Source organism: Mastigoproctus giganteus, chromosome 1, assembly GCF_048544385.1.
Source record: "Mastigoproctus giganteus isolate SK-2022 chromosome 1, ASM4854438v1, whole genome shotgun sequence".
Taxonomy (NCBI): domain Eukaryota; kingdom Metazoa; phylum Arthropoda; class Arachnida; order Uropygi; family Thelyphonidae; genus Mastigoproctus; species Mastigoproctus giganteus.
In genome coordinates, this window is record NC_143575.1 from 14753082 (window position 1) to 14774690 (window position 21609).

At 37.2% G+C, this 21609-nt stretch overlaps 1 protein-coding gene across 1 annotated transcript in view; it reads left to right on the plus strand.

The window, feature by feature from the left end:
- The window catches only part of Fur2 (furin-like protease 2), a 319466-nt gene that overhangs the window by 104932 nt on the left and 192925 nt on the right, over positions 1 to 21609 (plus strand). Inside the window, exons 2-4 of the mRNA XM_090382727.1 lie at positions 9236 to 9340; positions 10520 to 10642; positions 13938 to 14072. Coding sequence (XP_090238853.1) covers positions 9236 to 9340; positions 10520 to 10642; positions 13938 to 14072 — 363 coding nt within the window. The remainder of the gene's footprint in view (positions 1 to 9235; positions 9341 to 10519; positions 10643 to 13937; positions 14073 to 21609) is intronic.

Sequence of the window (21609 nt, forward strand, 5' to 3'; positions counted from 1 at the left end):
TAGATGGAATTATTAGTGAATTGTAAATATATCAGTTGTATAATGTATGTACAGAATCATCAATGTGTAAATACTGTATATATTAAACATAAAATGTGTATATAATATTTCGGGACGAGACTACGTGTTCAGTATATGTAACCCACTGCACGTAGTATCTCGCACCCTGATATGTACTTAGCACCCTCCTGGCACTTTGCCGTCCCGGGGTGGTTTCCTTATGGAAATAAACGGATAATAATAATAATAATAAAAAACGGTGCACTATCACCACTTTGGTTCCAACACTTCAAGTCTCCAATAAACAATGTTTAATCTCCAGAGCAAAGCTCTGGTAAATCCTCCCCATCTCTTCCATGATGCAGTAAGATTGAGTTATGAAGTTAGGATGGACATCCTAGCGAGATCCAAACTTGAATTTCGAGGGTACAGCTCTAAAACGGTGTTCGCAGGTCGGTCGCTAGATAGTCCTCCGGACGGAACCTATTGGTAACTTTCTAGGTGGCTTCCGGATAAGCTAATGTATAACCTTGCTGCCTCTACTCTGACAGATAGCGATTGCAGGGAGTCTGATTAGTGTATATGTGGGGGGGGGGGGAATTGTCGAGGCCACGTTGTCAAGGACCTGAGTACATTCTTGCCGTGTGTGCACTGTATCCAAGAAATACAGCATGTCTCCTCCTTTACTTACTGCTGAATACCCTGTCTCAAGGACATTGTTTCTGCTGCATGCCTTTTCTATAGATACTTCTATTGGCACTGTTCTTCTGAATTGTCTTCTTGAATCCCCGCTCTCTCCTCCAAACCCGTTCCGCAACCAGTCCTTTTGCTGTCCAACTAACTCACAGAACCAACTTCCTCATTTATTCATTGAACTTCCGTTTTCTAGAACAACCTTCCTTCATACGTATTTCCTGAAAAAATTAATCTGCAGAAATTCAAGTCTAATGTTAACAAGTATCCTGTTTCATTATCTAAACCTTCAACCCATGCACGGTACTAGAGGTTCTATCTCTTGTGCTTGGGGTTCTTATAAAAAAAAAAACAAAAAACTGCATCGGTATGCGATGCACAGTTAACATTCTAACTGCCGACGCAGCGTCAGCGCCAATTACTTATTGAAAACACATGGACTAATGTTGTCAGTGGAGTCTACAGGGTTCAGTGGGCCCATTGTTTCTATATTTATTGATTATACAGGGGATGCTCGTTACCTGAGGATAATTGGTTCCAGAAAATTCCACTTAAAACAGGGACAAATTTTCGTAATGTTTATTATTTAAATAAAACTAAATGCAACTAGGTATAATATTTTAAGAGTTTAAGATTCTATATCTATATAATATCGATGTAGATCCACCATAGACAACTCTTAAATTAAAACTATGATAGCAGTGTGAAAAGCATCATTTTCATCTGTATCTCATATTTTGCTCATCCTTCACAACGAGTTGCCAAGTATTGCACTACCTCGAATAAGTAACGCTTCCCTAACAGAGAAGACTATTGTTACTTATTCTCGGTGCGGTCACTGCCCAGACGGCACCGTTTCAAAGCTAGTTGGCTTTTCATCGGTGGGTGGGCAGGTACCCTGGTATTGCAAGTGAAGCATTACTTATTGTAGGTAGTGAAATACACGGGCAAATCGTTGTGAAGGATGAGTAGATATGGTATATCTACACCGATATTATATAGTAATGTTTATCATGTACTTGTACATATCAAGGTAAAAAAAAAAAAAACCGTGTACTTCAGCCGTTATCAACCCACTGCAGGATGGAAGCTTTCTCAACGATTCACGGTGAGGGAAATGGACCATGATCTGTCATGCTAGGCTAGTGCTGGTTGGCAGATTGACCGTATTTAGCAGTCAGTGGCTTGAACCCCGGCCGTCTCAAAGAGCGTATGCTACTGTATTCCCGCTCCTGACCACTCGGCTACGGAGGCCGTCAAGGTATGAAACTGCAACAAGTGTAGAAAAATTATGCAGATGAGTTGAAGTGGCAATTGAAGCTTAAAATTGACAAATGTAAGTTACTGCATATGTTGTAGCAGTAATCCCAGAGTAACATACTAGGTGTGTGGTAGGAAATGAATGTGCTCAGGGTAGTGGGAAATGAAAAATACCGGGGAGGGGGAATAACTATGCAGTCAGATGTGAAGTTTTCTGTGCAGACAGGCTTCCAAGACAGCTCTGGCTTTTGTCAACGATATACAGGAATTTTTCGCTAGCAGGGATTAGAAGCTGATTATTCCGTTGTATAAGGAAGGTTGCGGATCTGTTGGAATAGATGGAAAGGACGGCAACGTAAAGGGTGCTCTTACCAATAAACATTTAAATTCTGCAGTTTGTAGCGTCTGGAACTAGGCACCTGCGAGGAGATCTGAGGTATTTAAGGCTTTGAATGGATTGAGTAAACTTAATGCTGATGATGCTGAGACTGCACAAATGAGCGGAATAAATTTAAATTGAGGATGGGTGGTTGCAGGATAGTGCTTAAATTTGCCTTAACCAGCTGGTAGTTGATTGTTGGTATAGATTTCTCTGTTGCGGAAGTCAGTAGTCTGAACGTTCAAGGAAGAATTATAGATGTTTTTTTTTTTTTTTTTTGCTGGTGCTGTTATACGTTTGCTTTCTTGCATCAGTTGCCACTACCAATATTAAAGAATGACGAATGCAGTTCTCATTTACTAAGATGAACCTTACGAGCCAATTACCGATTTATTATCGAGATAACCAAATGAATGAGGGGGTAAAAAAAAAAAAGAAAAAAAAGAAGAAGAAACAAAAGCGGAATGGCCAGTGTTTTTCTTGTTGCTCTCTGTGACAGTAATTGTTGGGTACCGTGAAATTTTTGTATCATGAAGACTAACGCGTATTGCTATTTTAGAGACTATGGGAACGCTTATTTTGGAGTAGAATCCACAAAATAACTGAGTAGGGCTCGGAAGAGAGTATGCGATATTGTAAAATCACTGAAAGTGCATGTGGATTAGGAGAGATCAATCTACGGTAATTAAAAAACAGAATAAACTTGCTGTTCACAAATTTAAGTGTTATTGTGGATTCGTCTATCTAGCCTTATTGTATTCAGTTTTCTCTTTAAACATTTTCATTCCGCATAAAGTGGTACGTCGATTATATGAAGTAATTGAGGTTGACCAATTTAGACAATCAGTTTTACTAGTTTTAAAATTTAGATACGCGTTGCTCGCCCACAGCTTGGGTGTACATATTCACATCTTCGACACCCTTCTTGTGTAGCCTTGGAACACTACCAGCGGGGCTAAGGGAAGACGCAGCGGATGCAACGCAACGGGTCCTGTTCTTAATTTGGCCTCCACACTTCTCCCGAACTTTAGGGCTGTCCTTAATTCGGACGGTATATAGGGGGAATCTTGGAGACCGCAATTAAAACAAACACCTTGTCCTTAATTGGGCGTCTTCCGATCTGATACATATACAAACTTTAAGCTCAAGCAGCAATCTGCGCATTTAGATTTGACTGCCTAGTACACAACAGTAGTGGAATATCAAGTAAAAATGAATCAAAAATATAACTGCTCGGTTACTCACGAACAGGAGATCCGATTTAGTTCTCAATCAAATCAAGAGAAGCGTTCACCATCCGAATAGTTTTACAGAATACCAGATTCTTAAATTTTGTTTTTTATGAGTAGGCCATACTGGTTAACATCGATGATTTAGTGATACTGATTGACCTGGTTTCTACTACACTGTGCTTCATATAACATTCCCAAAGAGGTAGGAGAGCGACAATTGTTTTCGATCCCTTCATCGTGTTCTAATGTGACTGCTATCAAATCGAATGTGTATGAAGCTATTCAGGTTGCAACAAACTACAACCCACTTTGAAAGAAAAGAATAATAATAATAAAAAAATCTTTTTTAGATTACAAGCTTCCGCTCTTGATGTTTTTATTTATTTGTTGGATTTTCGAATACAGTACCCTAAAGAAGTCGAACCATCTGTGTTATGTCATTCAATGCTAGGAGTCATTGCTTTACTTTGAACCTACTACAGAGTGTCTTACATTTTCAGTTTTTGTTTTATCCTCACCGCCTACTGTCTTGTTTTCTTTCTTGAAGTTAGCTAGCTCTAATTTTATGATGCTGGAGCGCATTTCTTTTCCTGATACTTCACACATGTTTTCTTTCCCTCTTTGTGGCCCGTCTTCACAACCCGCTTGTTTTCTTATGTACAAGAACTTGACATCTGCCCCTCCTCAATTTAAACTTTGAGAGCAATGAATGCCATTAATTTTGTTTTTCGATTGCTCTGTGTCTGATACTTCATTCCATCGAATGGTTTTTACGTTACTTTTCTAGACCGTCAAACGGACAGTCTTCACGTTTGTTTGCCTCGCCCACAGAAAACAGTTCTGGCGACGCCCATGAATCGTATGCTGTACTAACTGATAAAAAAAAAAAAATAAATAAATATATAAAATGTGATTTGGCTCGCATTTCTGAGAAATGTTTACGTTTTAGCACCATAGTAAAAGTGTAATGTGAAATTCCTTTGTTGTTTTTATGCAGTAAGTGGTTGTTTTATTTGCGTGGTGCTGGCTTGTTCAACAGAGGTACTTCACAAATACCTTAAATGTAAAATTCGCAGTTTTTATCTTATCTTCTTGATTTATTGCGGGGAGGGAGATATGTATTGGAGGTTTATTCAATGTGAAGAGTAATTATTAGGAAAATTTTTCAAGTTTTTACAGAAAAATTAAAGCATAATGGTGTTCTGTCGTGCAAAAATCAATCTTTTGAATTTTGTATAACAAAAGAGCACTGGCTACACAGTGTCTCCAAAATATTGGATGTTCCCCGAAGGATCCTTTATTTCTCGGTGTAAGCAGACGTTTGTCGTAATGACGCATGCGCTCGTCCGACTAACGTTCTCGTGTTTTGTGCAATACCATTTGCCTCGCACGCTTCAGAATTTGAAGATGAAATGTTTGGTTGACACTTTATTCTTGAAGAATAAATTAAGAAGTCGATACCATTTTTATCAAAGAAAACGATGCGCATTTTCTTGAATTTCCCGATTTTTCAATTGTGTTAGCATATAAATGCGGAAAGCGATTATTATCTTCATCATGGCTTACCGCCCGCTCGCGTGTTATAATTGGACTCATATTGGAGGGATTTTCATAAAATTTTTTTATTTGGTTCTTTTATAAAGATTTCTACAGTCATCCTGAATTTTATAAAATCAGACCAATAGTAATCCGGCAGATATAATTTCTTTTCTCGTCCGTCCGCATGTAATAGTAGTGGTTGGAAAATCCAACCACTCAATTAGTAGTGGTTGGATTTTCACGAAAATTTGGCACTGTTAAAACAATTTGTCGAGCCTACCCCGATTTCACTGAAATCGGACTTTATAGAAATCTAGCAGTTATTGTTATTTTTTTTTCCATCTCTATCATATAGGCTCCATATTGTAGCTGATACACTGGATATTTTTGTGTCCAAAGAGGTAGGACAACAAAAATATTCTCTGCATATAAGTCCCTGCTCTTTGAACTTTTTTTTTTTTTGTTGATATAAATTATTACTATTTCCAATGGCCTAAAATGTAAATACTCCTAGGTTAACCAACTTCCCTACCCTGCCTTGGGGCATGTTCATTACACTGTAATTGGGTACAGTAATTTGGCCAAATACTGTGTGTAAAATAAATAAGAAAATAATGATAGCAATAAAATATTATTCATTGTCTTCCACTGTTTCCTCTTCCTTTTTGTCTTGGAATCATACTGAAATATCCATGTTTCATCACCTGTGATGATGCCATCCAGAAAGTTACTTCTGTCTAAATTTTGTCTAAAAGGGCAGTGTAAATCCTGTTGCACCTTAATTGTCGGTTGTTGTCCTTTTTGTGGTGGTTTTTTTTTTTTTTTTTTGTTTTGCCACCATCTCCACATAGACCTTCATTTCAAGGCTGGTTAAGAACTGATGAGCACTCTTCATCTGTTCCCAGTTGTTCTTCTCGGACCTGAACTTCTTGAACATTTTCTTTCATTTCACTGCCCTTGGATGGTCAACCAGATCGAGAATCAGTTATCAAAAGCTGCCCCTTCAGGAATAAAGGCTGCCTATAGTTCATTGTAAAAATTTGGTACTCTTAGTGGAAGGTTTCCCCCCTCCCCCAATTTAGCCAAAAATTTTAGGTTCACTTGCTTTTCCATAAATTGTTCAGAGATTTTTGTTTCCATCAACGTTGAAACAAAAACCACTTTCATTTAATGTTGTTGCAACCAATGATCAAGCTGCCAATTCAAATTTCTTTGCTTGCAACAGCAATTCCATATCCTGGGCTTTCCTGGAACTTTCTAGGTACACTTCATATATGCAATAACACCCCTTCTACAAGGTATCATCAGTCCAACACAACTATGAAAATAAAGTCCAAACAATTATACTGCCACTGCAGAATTTCATTTCACAACTCTACGACTGCATTGCCTTTCAAAATGTTCTGTAGGTTAATGCCGTATTCAAGTTCATCTTTTTGAGGAAAACAATGTATAATGAGACTCGTCTTTTCAGAGAATACTTTCCACTCCACCAGAGGCCAGTTCTTCCAAATAGAGCATCTCTGCACCTGCACTAATTTTCATTGTCAAAGATTTGTTGACACACTTCCATTTTCAGGAAAAAGTTTTATGGTCCAAAAAATATATTAATACAATAATCACTAAATGTAACTTAGACATCCAGTTTAACCTGTATGGATCACATTTGTGTGATCTGTTATACTGGGGTGTTTATCTTTCTTGCTTACTTACTATTATTATCGTTCGGACTTCTCTGGACAACACATCTGTATAGCGGGACGTTTTCCTTCCTTGATCATTTGTTCTGTCATAACCCCAGTATACTCATGTGACTGTCTAGTGGTTTTTTATATTAGGACAATGGTCTCAGCCCTCAATATCCACCCTTTTGAGGGGAATTGAACCGCAGCATCGACCAGGGCACTGTGTTAATACTCAAACCCTATCCAGTTTTAGTCAGGAATTTTGAGCACCGCAATAAAAAGTTCTATATATAATTCTTTACTTACTCATTCGTGTGAATGGAGGATAGGCCTGAGGCATATGTTTAAAACAAAACATAGTTTAATATACTCCACTATAGAATTGATACATGTATAAAACCTACCACCCTAGTGGCAGTGACAAGCAAATCCTAAATCATTTGGTTACAAAAATACAAGCTGATTTTATGGGATAAGAGTTCTTAGCATTATTGATGTTTTGGAAATTAATGGGCTCTTCACATAGGTGTTCTTCGTGTGGACACTTCATCTCAGGCAAGAACTGACATGTGACATAATAGTTATACAAACGTGATGGGTGTCAATACTAAACTATCGCGCATAAGATGTGTTTTAACTTATTGTACACTATTTTATCTATCTTTAATTGTGATAGACGACAATCTAAATGATGCGCTATTTAAGATAGCAGCATTAGCATATTCTATACTTAACAATACCAACGTAATAAATCATACTGGTTACATTCAGTGTCAAAAGAAGTAATGGGAGTTATTACTAAAATGTCGCGCTATTTAGGATAGCACACATAAGATAGGTTTTATCCTGTGATACATCATGTTACCAATAGTAAATTATGATAGACTGAAATACTATGTAGTAAGCTATTTAAGATAGCAGCAATTTGGGTATTCTACAATTTATCAATGCTAACATAATTAATTATATTACTGAGGAGTAAGGTTTATGTATAGCTGTTGGGATAACTTACCTAAATAAGGATGACTCATTCTACAGGGGCGGAACTCGGCAAGGGGATTCCGTGCTTTCACAGTCTTCCTTCAGGTTCTGCTATCTTCGCTCGCTCATTCTGTATCTTCTTGCGCTGTTCTTCAAGCTTCTCTCTGTACAGTCATTCTGTAACTTATTTCCCGTTTCCAAAAACTTACTGTATTTTCTCACTCTCTCTCATACAGACTAACTAACCGACTGCTTCTACCAAAACCACCACAAAACCACTCTAGTCTTTTTTTTCCGCTCTGTTGTCCACCGGGTATATCCTCCTTATCGCGTGAACTTTCACCTCCTCCTCCTCCTCGGAGCTTGGTCAAGGGTGGGACACTTTACTCACGCGGTTGACATCGGACAAGCTGAACAGTGTTTGTCAGAGAGCGAAAGTTCATATTTTCCTGGACTTGTGAACTTACTTCTGCGTGTAGCGACCGTTATCTTGAGTTAAGAAAAATAATGGCAAGGGGAATTTGTAACTGTGGAAGCAACTGGGTCAGATAAGAGTCTCACTAGCGAATTTAACCATCCTATATTTGTCAGGAAACTGATAGCGGTTAGTCATGCTAGACTAGTATTTATATTTTCTGCTGAAACAGCCAAAATAACTCTTTAGCAAGAAGGGGCACAGTAAAGGGGGAAATTCATGGGAAATATCTGTAAATTAATAAGAAAAATGTGGGCATTTTACAGATCCATACGTTGTCTGTTATGTATTTAGTTGATGGATATAGGTTTATTTGTATGCACATCATATTTTACTCAGCCACATATTTTTGCATGGATGCTGTGGGCGATGATGTTAAACCAAACCCATGGTGGCTAGGGGCACCAGAGGAATACACTGGGAATTCTGTGGGTGATGGGGAGGAATTTGTAGTTATGCCTCTGAATGGAATCTCTCTCTCTAATTAATTATTTTAGCCATTTTTTAGAGAAGGTGGGGAAAGCAAAAATAGTTCATCTTGGTGTTTTATGAATATTTGAGTTAGGAGTTGCGAGTGGGTTTTCCATTCTAAGTATTGTTTTTTGAAGAAAAAATTCAGTTTTATTTTAATTGTAAATAGATTGTCAGAGGTTGAGAATGTCAGCCAAAGTGCATTTAGATAGCAATTAAATTACAATAGTCTGTCTTTCCCTGGAAATATTTTACACATCGCATATAAATCATTTTAATTTGTATATAATATATTGATTACGAACCTCAGGCTAGGGTTGTAATATACAGTATTGTATAATTTTGATGATCAACTTCTTACCAAGTATTTTGTGTAGGTGAATGTTTTCTAGTCATAATTCATTTGTATTTTAGTTAGGCATTTTAAGTAGTTAAATTTTTCAGTGTTTTGTTATTTGTTGAAGTATTATTTAGTTTTGTATGCAACTGTTATGTTTTTCATTATTATTTTTTCTTTTAGATAGGCAATTTAAAAAGCTACTACTTATTTGAACATCAACATGTACAAAAGCGATCATTAGATTACAGTCATCATCATCATACCCTACTAAAGCAAGATCCACAGGTAAGATACAGTGCAAGTTTTGTATGGTCTTCATAAAGTCCATATGCACTTTAAAAATGTAATAATCCAGATTGTTGATATTGTAGAAACATTTCATAAATGACATTTAAAAATATATTTATTAATTAATTTTATATACTTGGTTTTAAAAAATCAAGATAAATGATGTTTTCTTGCAAGTGTGTGTGGGCAGAGATGGACCAATTTCTTGGCCACCTCTCATCTTGGACTTATATTTATGAGGATAAGTAAAAAGTGTAATTTACATGTCAAAACTATATTCTTTGGAGCAGTGTAATTTCATCACAAGCTAGCTTGGGCCCTGGTGAGAGTAATTTATTATTATTTTTTTAATGTAATTTTCTCATTTTTTAGTTTTCCTTTTGTTTTAGGATACAGCTACACTGCCTGCACACTATAGAATGATATGCCACTACTTTGTAAAACCAGGATTAAGTGTAAGCGGCCACCGTAGCCGAGCCAGGCGTGCAGGTGCATAAGTACACATGCCTTGAGTGACCGGGATTCAAGCTCGTGACTGCTAAATATGGTGCTGTTTCTTGTGTTCTATCTTGTGAACTCCTCTGTCCATTTGGTCGCCTTGGAGTATAAACAGAATTTATTTTTTTTAAATTATATTCAATAAGTTGGAAGAGAGAATGAGCCAATGTATCATGAAATATATATATATATTTTTTTTAATCCAAGCATTATGTACATTAATTGTCCTGAAAACTATAATAAATTAGCTTTTAAATGTTATTTTCAGATTTTTTTATGTGATGCCTACAACTTGAGTTATTAAATTTTTAAAGTGCTCATGGACTTTGTGATGATCCTTGATAGTATATACAGTACAATCTTGAAATAATGCACTTTGTGTGATGTGGGTATTACATGATAAATATTCTAATAAATAAATAAAATATAGTTATCTTTCCATGTGAAAATTATTAGTTTATTGGAATGTTACAGTAAGCAATTACAAGATTCCAAACCCTGAATAGCATTAGCTGCAAACCTTGTATAGTGACATTTGTGAATTAATATTAATAATTATTATTTCTAAATATTAATAACTGTGTTATTTTATGTAAACAATTAAAGATTTTAATTGGTTGCATTGTTTACATAATCTTGCAATGTATAAATGGAAGTTATTTTCATATTTCTCAAAAGGTACTTTGGGTTGAACAGCAGCATGTTAAGCGGAGGTTTAAAAGAGACAAATATAGTGAACCACCAATATCAGTCTTCCACAGGCATGTTCCTGATCCATTATATCCTGATCAGTGGTATTTAGTAAGTATTTCATTTCTTGTTATTATGTGGAATTTTTTGGCTAATTGCATAAGTTTTGTGACTTCACTTATATATCTCAAACAGTCAACACTTTTTATTTAAATAAAACTCATCTCCAGTTCTATTTGGTTTAATGAATTAATTAAGATGAAGTAGAAGAAAGAAGCTGAAGATATGCTAAACTGACACCCATTCATCTCCAGGAGGAATGGGTTTCAGTTTAGTATATGTTCCATTTATTTTTGTTGGGGGACCATTATTTATTTAGAATACCGTTTATTTCATTAGCTCAAAGTAAAGAACTGTAATGAGGAACCTTTGAGTCATTTTCATTTTGACCACAAGCTAAACCTTAGACAGGAATAATTTCATTACTGAAGAGGTGTCAGGAATGACCTTGAATAGACATCATTATCTGATTCTCTGGTTGCAAGTAACATGTTTCAAATTCTGGATCTTTGAAAATTCCATCAGTAATCTAACAGTTAGCAATTAACTGGGGATTCTATTGCCTATACCAGGTAATTCAAAGTATCTTAAATGTAGGGCAGATTACATAATATTAAAACTTCAGCATTATTTGTTTTGTGGTGTGTTTTTCATGTTATGGTAATTCCATCTGTGATGATTTGCCCTTTAAGCTAACTTTGTAGTAATAGGCTTTTGTGCCTGAAGTTGTTTTCATTTGAAATGTAGACAGAGTGCACCTGGTGTAAATGGCATCATAATTTCCTTGGCATGATATTTTTTATATGATGTTATTTATATCTTTCATTTCTAAAGCTAGTAGAATCTATAATTACTGAAAATATCCTGTATTTGATCATAGGATGAAAAACTACATGAATTTAAATCCTCTTAGAATACCTGGTTTTTCCTCCTCGCAAATTGGCTGTGATATGGGATTGAAATAATATTTTGAAAAAAAGGGGGGGGGGGTTCTGTAAAGTGTGGGAGAGACTGTTCTGGGCTTCTGTAAATTTTTTCACTTCCCGAGTGTTATTAAATTTTCTGGATATGATTGTTTTTAGAGGCACTATTTAGATATTGCAATTCAGTTTAATTCAGTGTCTGAGTAATTTTCTTCAGAACTATATTTAATATGTACTTGTTGTACAACACTACTTTTTTCATGCTAATGGGTTTTGCGAATGAAATGTAAAAATTTATGGTGTGTATAGTGATACTTTTGTTTTGTTTTGGTCTTTAAAGTATACTTTAACTATTGATAAAAACTTAAATTTATTAAAGAGGCTGTTTATGGTTTTTCAGAGGGAGACTAATAATGCCATTTTGCAAACCAAATGAACAATTTAAGGGTTTTGAACTGCATTTGCAACTGCAGAGAGGTATGTTTTTGAAATAGTGGCTGAAATTTTGTTTCCCATTTGGAGTCTAACTATTTGTTTATATGCCTTGCTTATACCTGTTTGACTTGGTGCATTATGATCTTAGCTACCGATGCCCCATTAAAAACCAAATCAATCAATTACTGCTTATACCTGAAATAGCTGGTTTCTGCTAAATAGTTTAGGTTTTTTTTTTTCTTTTGCAAGGGTTGATGAAGCATTAAAAACATGTGATGAGTTGAGCTTTAGTTCACATTGTTTAGCACTTAGACTCATGACAACGATGATGTGGAAGAAGCTGTATGAAGCAATGGATTCTAATTGCCATGCTCTCTTTCTGCCAGCCACTGATGGTAATGTTCGTGTGTGGGGTTGTTTTCATGGTACCATGAGTCTTCTCATTCTGGAGAGGGTGCCTGAACTTTATTGTGGACCAGGTCCATCCCATAATGCCGACAATATCTGAGAATGCACACCTCTAATTCATTTCAAAAAGATTGCCAATGTCATCACCAATAAAGGTGGACCTACATTCTCTTATATTTTGGGTGGAGGAAGACTCTCCACCCCTCTCCTCAGGAGACAGATTTAAAACCTCTTTGAATATGCACTTCAGAATATATATTCTATTATTTTTCCTTACCAGTTCCCTTTTCTGATATGTACAACATAATGTATCTGACCTTAAGTTTAGTTCCAGTAAGGCATTCAGAGGACTGAACCATTCTGACATTGCTTGCCTGGAGGACTATGGCTAACTTTCACACATTCTTCAGATTTTTTATGTATACTGATGTCTCTGTGGTTTGAAAGACGTGATCAGAGTAATGAATGCTTTGATCATGATTAGAGATGTTGTGTTGGATGGAATTACCTTTCAGGTAATAGTTTATTAATTTTTCTCAGTAATTCTTGATGATATATGATTCTCTCTCTCTCTCTCTCTCTCTCATATTACCAAGAATTTTTGTGTTTTGGGATCTAGATATTATTTCCAGATATTATATGGATATGATTTATCCATAGAGATATGAACTGTTTTATTCTTTCTGTTGGCTATGTGATTTTTATACTTCTAAAAGGAGGAAGACATAGCCAAAAGTCAAAGTTCTAACAGACTGAAATGCTAAGAGATCAAAACACTGACAGTCCACATGTGATAATTTAGCACCTTAATCTGTTATAAAAGTGCCAAGTGATCATATTTTTGTTTTGTACTGTGAGCTGTATGTATTACTAATACATGTCAAAAAAAAATTTCTGCTGCACATTGTGGCTAGGAATAATGACAAACAGGTATGCATGACCAACCAAATATTATTACTATTATATGTTATTAGTTATTTTGTGTTGTATTCTGAGTTGGTGATGCACCTATATTTTGATGATGATTCTCAGTCAGTCTCCTTTCTACAGAAAATGGTAAAAAAAAAAAAAAACACCCCTTCACCATAAATTTTTTCACTGAAATGTTAATAAATACATGCAGTAATCAGTTGGCACTCTAACTTTGTGATAACCTGTTGTTGTTTTAATTTTATTTTCATTGTCCGTGATTTGGGCTAAACCTCTTAAGACAGTTGCTGTCTCTTAATATTTCAGAGATTAATCAGTGGCTTGCATATCTACTTATTTAAGAGCAGCATAATGAAAAATCTAAAGCTTTTTCATTATGCTGCTCTTTGTTTATAAGAAGCTAAACAATAAAACACTTGTGACTTCCTTTTAGGTAATTAGTTCTGTGTATAGTTTTTTCATGGTTTCTGATATAATAGAAATATTATATATATATATATATATATATATATAAAGTAACTACTTTTCTCTTTTATTTATGATTCTATAAATTTAAAAAAAAAAGTTAATATATATGTTGGTTGTCTTATTGAAAAGACAAGTTAATGATTGGCTGTTTCACTATTCACATTATTTGTTTTCTTATGCAGCATGGAGGTGGGCGGGGAGGCCATGACATGAATCTCGTTGCAGCATGGCAGAAAGGATATTCAGGAAAAGGAGTAGTTGTGAGCATCCTTGATGATGGAATTCAGACAAATCATCCTGACTTAATTCAGAATTACGCAAGTATAATTTTTTTTTTTTTTAATACTGTGCTTTAATCAGTAACAGTAAAAATATTAAGTAATATTTGATAATGTGATTAAAAATTAAAGGAATTTTTTTCCCCTTCTCCTTTAAGTCGTATATGTTGTTTGCCAGATGTAGAAGTCTTAGTACTCCAATTTGAAAATTATATTCATTTCTGTAATTGAATGAGAAAGTTTAAACCTCTACAAATGTGTTTCTTAACCTGTGATCAAAAGTCATTATTACTTTCTTACATTTTTAGAGTGGGGTCAGCTTTATTTATTTTTGTAACAGGCATATTTCCTTGGTCAATGTGTGTTTAAGTTTATACTAATAATATCCTTGCTAATTATTAGCATGAATATTATTTCTATAGTAACAAAATGAAATATGTTGATGACCCTCATAATTTCTTCACTTAAAAAGATAGTTCATAGTATCAAAAAAGGTTAATCACTGCACTACAAGTATGATAACAATTTTCTGTTTTATGAGTAATTTTGCATGCAGTGCTTATAGTATTAGCATTAGTAGAGGCATATGATGCAAGAAAGCAAGCTTATTCAGCATCAGCCAAAAAAAAAAAAAAAAAAACACACCACTCCCATTTCACCCCTCTGTTCGTTCAAAATACCTGTCCAGCCTTAAATTTATTTAGGCTATCAACTTCAACAACAAGCGATGGGAGTCTATTCCACAAACCAACTGCCCGCTGGCTAAAGGCAAATTTCCGCACATCTATCCGACATCCGTCCTTCCTCAATTTGAATTTATGCCCTCTCAGGTGATTATTCTGAGCAAGAGGAAGAATCCCATCGGCATTGAGCATGCTCAAGCCATTCAAAGCCTTATACACCTCTATCAGATCACCTCGCCGATGCCTAGTCTCCAGGCTCTGTAATTTGCAAAACTTAAGCCTTTCTTCGTAAGAGCAACCCTTTGTTCCATTCACTAATCTTGTTGCCCTTTTCTGTACTCGTTCCAGCAGCTCTACATCCTTCTTGAAATGAGGCCTCCAGACCTGTATACAGTACTCAAGGTGTGGCCTGACCAATGCCTTATACAAGGGAATAATCACATCCTTATCCCTGCTAGAAAAATTCCTGTATATCATTGACAAGACACCATGAGCTACTCTTGCAGCTCGTCTGCACTGCTCAGAGAACTTCATATCTGCCTGCACAACCACCCCCAGGTCCCTTTCATTCTCTACCACTGTCAGCTTAGTACCACAGAGATGATACGTTGCTCTGGGGTTGCTGTTTCCCATATGTAGTACTTTACATTTGTCAATGTTAAACTTCATTTGCCACCTCTCAGCCCATCTGCTCAACCTTTCCAGATCCTGTTGCAGCAGCATAGTGTCAGTAGTGTCCTTGACAACCCTGCCTACCTTTGTATCATCTGAAAACTTCGACATTAAGCTTGATATACCATCATCAATATCATTTATGAATACAGAAAACAATAATGGACCCAACGCTGAGCCCTGAGGGACTCCACTAATAACATTAGTCCACGACGAGCAGCGTCCATTGATTACCACTCTCTGTCTTCTGCCACTCAACCATCCCTTTATCCATAGCAGCAATTTGCCTCCAATGCCACACTTCTCCAATTTGTGCAGCAGTCTTCCATGCGCAACAGTATCAAATGCCTTTCTAAGATCCAAATATATAATATCAAAGTTATTCCCTGCATCCAGTTCTTTTGTGACTACATCATAGTATCCAATCAAATTGGTCAGACAAGACCTGCCCTTAACAAAACCATGCTGTGTCTGAGCTATAACTGAATTCTTGTCCAGATGATCCTGCAGTGCTTCTTTAACCAGTGCCTCCATTAATTTTCCTGGAACCGAAGTTAAACTAACAGGTCTATAATTACTTGTGTCAGCCTTTGATCCTCCTTTGTGAATTGGGGTTACATTTGCACATCTCCAGTCCATGGGTACCTCCCCTGAGTCCAAAGAAGCTCTCATAATTATGGCTAGGGGTTTGCTTACTTCCTTTGCTGCCTCCTTTAATATAACTGGATAGATCCCATCCACCCCTGGTGCCTTTTTTATGTTTATCCTCAGCAATTTCTCCTCCACTTTCCTCTCAGTTATTAGAAAATAATCTATCTCACTGCCAATGTTTACTTCACCTACGACATTCCCCTTCCTGAATAACTCCTCATGTGTGAATGTAGATGCAAAATACTCGTTTAGATTGTTAGCCACCTGAGCAGGATCCTCAACTGTTGAACCATCAACATCCAGTGGACCAATCTGATTCATCCCTTTCCTTCTTGAGTTTAAATAGGTAAAGAACTCTTTTCTGTTTTTCTTTGCGTCCTTTGCAAGGATTTCTCATAATCTGCCTTTGCCTGCCTAATCTCCTTTGTGATTTGGTTACAGACCAACTTATATCTATCATAGGCTTCCATGTCACCCATTAATTTGTATGTATCCCATGCATTTTTCTTCTCTGCCATATGTCTCATTAGTTCATCTGACAACCATTTAGGCCTGAACCTTGAACAATATTTCTTGGTTGGTATGTAAAGCCTTGTAGCTTCCAAGATTAGTTCCTTGAATGCTTCCCATTTTGAATTTGCTGTTGGTAATATCATCAGTTGGTCCCACTGTATAGAATTTAAATACTGTCTCAGACCATCATAGTCGCCTTTACGAAAGCAAAAACCCTTCCCTTTGCCTCTGATGGTAGTTACCTCCTTGAGTAAATCCCACTTCAGCACACTGTGATCACTGCCACCCAGTGGTTCCTTTATCTGCAGATTCCTAATGCATGAAGAATCACTACTGATAATCAGATCAAGAGTATTACTCCCTCTAGTTGCCTCCCGAACATGCTGGTGTAGAAAACAATCATCCAATAAATCCACAAAAGCCCTGCTAGTGTGTGAGTGACCAACCCACAAATTCCAGTCAATATCTGGGAAATTAAAATCCCCCATTATAAGACTCTCTGATTTACTGGCCCATTCTATTTCCCTGTACAGTATCTTATTATACTCATCAGAGTCATTAGGCCTATAGCACACTCCTACTCTCAATTTTGATTTACCTATGCTTATGTCACACCAAACTGACTCGACACTGCCCTGTCCATCAGTGTCGACTGGCTTCACTTCCTTGGATTTCATGTGTTTTTTAACTAATAGCATAACCCCTCCCCCCTTCCTATCCTGTCTATCTTTTCTGTAGACGTTGTACTCCCCAAATTCCAGTTCTGCATCCCTTATATCTGTGTGACACCATGTCTCTGATATCCCAACAATATCTGCCTTTGATGTTTTGAGCAATACCTCAAATTCATCAAATTTATTTACTAAACTCCTAGCATTGGTGTACATACAAGTATACCTGCACCTGTTTCTATTCTTAGCTACCCTAACACAACCCATGTGTTTACTTGTACTGCAATGGCTTCCAGCAGTCTCTGAAATACCATGCATCTTGTTTTTCAGGCTTCTGCTCATTCTAATAGAAGCAGTGCAAGAATCTCTTTCACCTCTGCCAGTGGCTACTGTCAATCTATTGGTCTTTGTCTCCCCCCAAGCTAGCAGTTTTCCGACCCACCTAACACTGCCTCGATAGCATCAGCAAATATTCTTGCACCCTTTCTATTTAAGTGTATCCCATCCCTGTAGAAGCAATCTCTCCTGTTAAAAAGTACATTCCAGGCTGAAAAAAATTCTACCCCTTGAGCCTTGCACAATCTTTCAAGGGCCAAATTGATCGACAAGGCTCTCATCATATACTCCCTCCTATCGTGTCTGGGCAGAATTGCAGACACTTGCAAATTTAACCCTACTTCACGGCTTTTTTTCAACAGTGACCTGTACTTGTTAAGTAATTCCGCTGGTCTCCTACTCTTAATGTCATTAGTGCCAACGTATACAACTATATCACCTTTTGTGCCCTTAAAAAAATAAGCATATTTTAAATAAAATATGCTTATTTTGCTTTGCTCAGATTACGGTTTGTTGGTTGAGAGGTTTTTTTTTGTTGTTGTTGTTGTTGTTGCGCATCGACTTCTTCGGTCATGGTGTGGAAGTTCCTATGGTTTTAATTTTCATTTAGTAACAGGTTACATAATTTTACATAATGTATGCATGTAAATGAATATGCCTGAAATGTACGTTACTATTCTTTTTTTTTAATTTTTGTGATTAATAGAAATGAAAAGTAAATATAGTTATCTCCTTATTAATTAATTTCTAATAAAATAACTTTATAGAACACTTAATAAAATTCTCTAAGTTTACATTCACTAAAAGATTGTGCAAGGCTCAAGGGGTAGAATTTTTTCAGCCTGGACTGTACTTGTTAACAGGAGAGATTGCTTCTACAGGGATGGGATACACTTAAATAGAAAGGGTGCAAGAATATTTGCTGATGCTATCGAGGCAGTGTTAGGTGGGTCGGAAAACTGCTAGCTTGGGGGGAGACAAAGACCAATAGATTGACAGTAGCCACTGGCAGAGGTGAAAGAGATTCTTGCACTGCTTCTATTAGAATGAGCAGAAGCCTGAAAAACAAGATGCATGGTATTTCAGAGACTGCTGGAAGCCATTGCAGTACAAGTAAACACATGGGTTGTGTTAGGGTAGCTAAGAATAGAAACAGGTGCAGGTATACTTTTGTGTACACCAATGCTAGGAGTTTAGTAAATAAATTTGATGAATTTGAGGTATTGCTCAAAACATCAAAGGCAGATATTGTTGGGATATCAGAGACATGGTGTCACACAGATATAAGGGATGCAGAACTGGAATTTGGGGAGTACAACGTCTACAGAAAAGATAGACAGGATAGGAAGGGGGGAGGGGTTATGCTATTAGTTAAGAAACACATAAAAACCAAGGAAGTGAAGCCAGTCGACACTGATGGACAGTGCAGTGTTGAGTCAGTTTGGTGTGACATAAGCATTGGGAGATCAAAATTGAGAGTAGGAGTGTGCTATAGGCCTAATGACTCTGATGAGTATAATAAGGAACTGTACAGGGAAATAGAGTGGGCCAGTAAATCAGAGAGTCTTATAATGGGAGATTTTAATTTCCCAGATATTGACTGGAATTTGGGGGCTGGTTACTCACGCACTAGCAGGGCTTTTGTGGATTTATTGGATGATTGTTTTCTACATCAGCATGTTCGGGAGGCAACTAGAGGGAGTAATACTCTTGATTTGATTATCAGCAGTGATTCTTCATGCATTAAGAATCTGCAGATAAATGAACCACTAGGAGGCAGTGATCACAGTGTGCTGAAGTGGGATTTACTAAAAGAGGTAACTACCATTAGGGGTAAAGGGAAGGGTTATTGCTTACGTAAAGGCGACTACGATGGACTGAGACAGTATTTAAATTCTATACAGTGGGACCAACTGATGGTGTTACCAACAGCAAATTCAAAATGGGAAGCATTCAAAGAACTTATCTTGGAAGCTACTAGGCTTTACATACCAACTAAGAAATATTGTTCAAGGTTTAGGCCAAAATGGATGTCAGATGAACTAATGAGGCATATGGCAGAGAAGAAAAACGCATGGGATACTTACAAATTAACACATGACACAGAAGCCTATGATAGATACAAGTTGATATGCAACCAAGTTACAAAGGAGGTTAGGCAGGCGAAGGCAGATTACGAGAAATCCTTGGCAAGGGATGCAAAGAAAAACAGCAAAGAGTTCTTTACATATGTAAACTCTAGAAGGAAGGGGATGAATCAGATTGGTCCACTTGATATTGATGGGTCAACTGTTGATGATCCTGCTCAGGTAGCTAACAAACTAAATGAATATTTTGCATCGACATTCACACATGAGGAGTTATTCAGCGAGGGGAATGCCAGAGGTGTATTCAACTCTAGCAGTAAGCTACAGAATCTTGAAATAACTGGGAGTAAAGTGGAGGAGAAACTGTTGAAGATAAACACAAGAAAGGCACCCGGGGTGGATGGGATCTATCCAGTTATATTAAAGGAGGCAGCAAAGGAAGTAAGCAAACCCTTAGCCATAATTATGAGAGCTTCCTTGGACTCAGGGGAGGTACCCATAGACTGGAAATGTGCAAATGTGACCCCAATTCACAAAGGAGGATCAAAGGCTGACAAAAGTAATTATAGACCTGTGAGCTTAACTTCTGTTCCAGGAAAATTAATGGAGGCACTGGTTAAAGAAGCACTGCAGGATCATTTAGACAAGACTTCAGTTATAGCTCAGACACAGCATAGTTTTGTTAAAGGTAAGTCTTGCCTGACCAACTTGATTTAATACTATGATGCAGTCACAAAAGAACTAGATGCAGGGAATAACTTTGATATTATATACTTGGATCTTAGAAAGGCTTTTGATACTGTTGCACATGGAAGACTGCTGCACAAACTGGAGCATTGTGACATTGGAGGCAAATTGCCGCTATGGATAAAGGGGTGGTTGAGGGGGAGAAGACAGAGAGTGGTAATCAATGGACACTGCTCATCGTGGACTAATGTTATTAGTGGAGTCCCTCAGGGCTCAGTGTTGGGTCCATTATTGTTTTCTGTATTTATAAATGATATTGATGATGGTATATCAAGCTTAATGTCCAAGTTTGCAGACGATACAAAGGTTGACAGGGTTGTCAAGGACACTACTGACACTATGCTGCTGCAACAGGATCTGGAAAGGTTGAGCAGATGGGCTGAGAGGTGGCAAATGAAGTTTAACATTGACAAATGTAAAGTACTACACATGGGAAACAGCAATCCCAGAGCAACGTATCAACTCTGTGGTACTACACTGACAGTGGTAGAGAATGAAAGGGACTTGGGGGTGGTTGTGCAGGCAGATATGAAGTTCTCTGAGCAGTGCAGACGGGCTGCAAGAGTAGCTCATGGAGTATTGTCAATGATATACAGGAATTTTTCCAGCATGGATAAGGAGGTGATTATTCCATTGTATAAGGCAATGGTCAGGCCACACCTAGAGTACTGTATACAGGTCTGGAGGCCTCATTTCAAGAAGGATGTAGAGCTGCTGGAACGAGTACAGAGAAGGGCAACAAGATTAGTGAATGGAACAAAGGGGTGCTCTTACGAAGAAAGGCTTAAGTTTTGCAAATTACAGTGTCTGGAGACTAGGCACCAGCGAGGTGATCTGATAGAGGTGTATAAAGCCTTGAATGGTTTAAGCATGCTCAATGCTGATGGGATTCTTCCTCTAGCTCAGAAAAATCACCTGAGAGGGCATAAATTCAAATTGAGGAAAGACAGATGTAGGATAGACGTGCGGAAATTTGCCTTTAGCCAGCGGGTGGTTGGTTGGTGGAACAGACTTCCATCCCTTGTGGTGGAGGTTGATAGCCTAAATAAGTTTAAGGCTCAGCTGGACAGGTATTTTGAACGAACAGAGGGGTGAAGTGGAAGTGGGTTTTTTTTTTTTTTTTTTGGCTGATGCTGCATAAGCTTGCTTTCTTGCATCAAATGCCTCTACTAATGCTAATGCTAACTAAGCTATTTAGTTTAATTACAACTGTCAT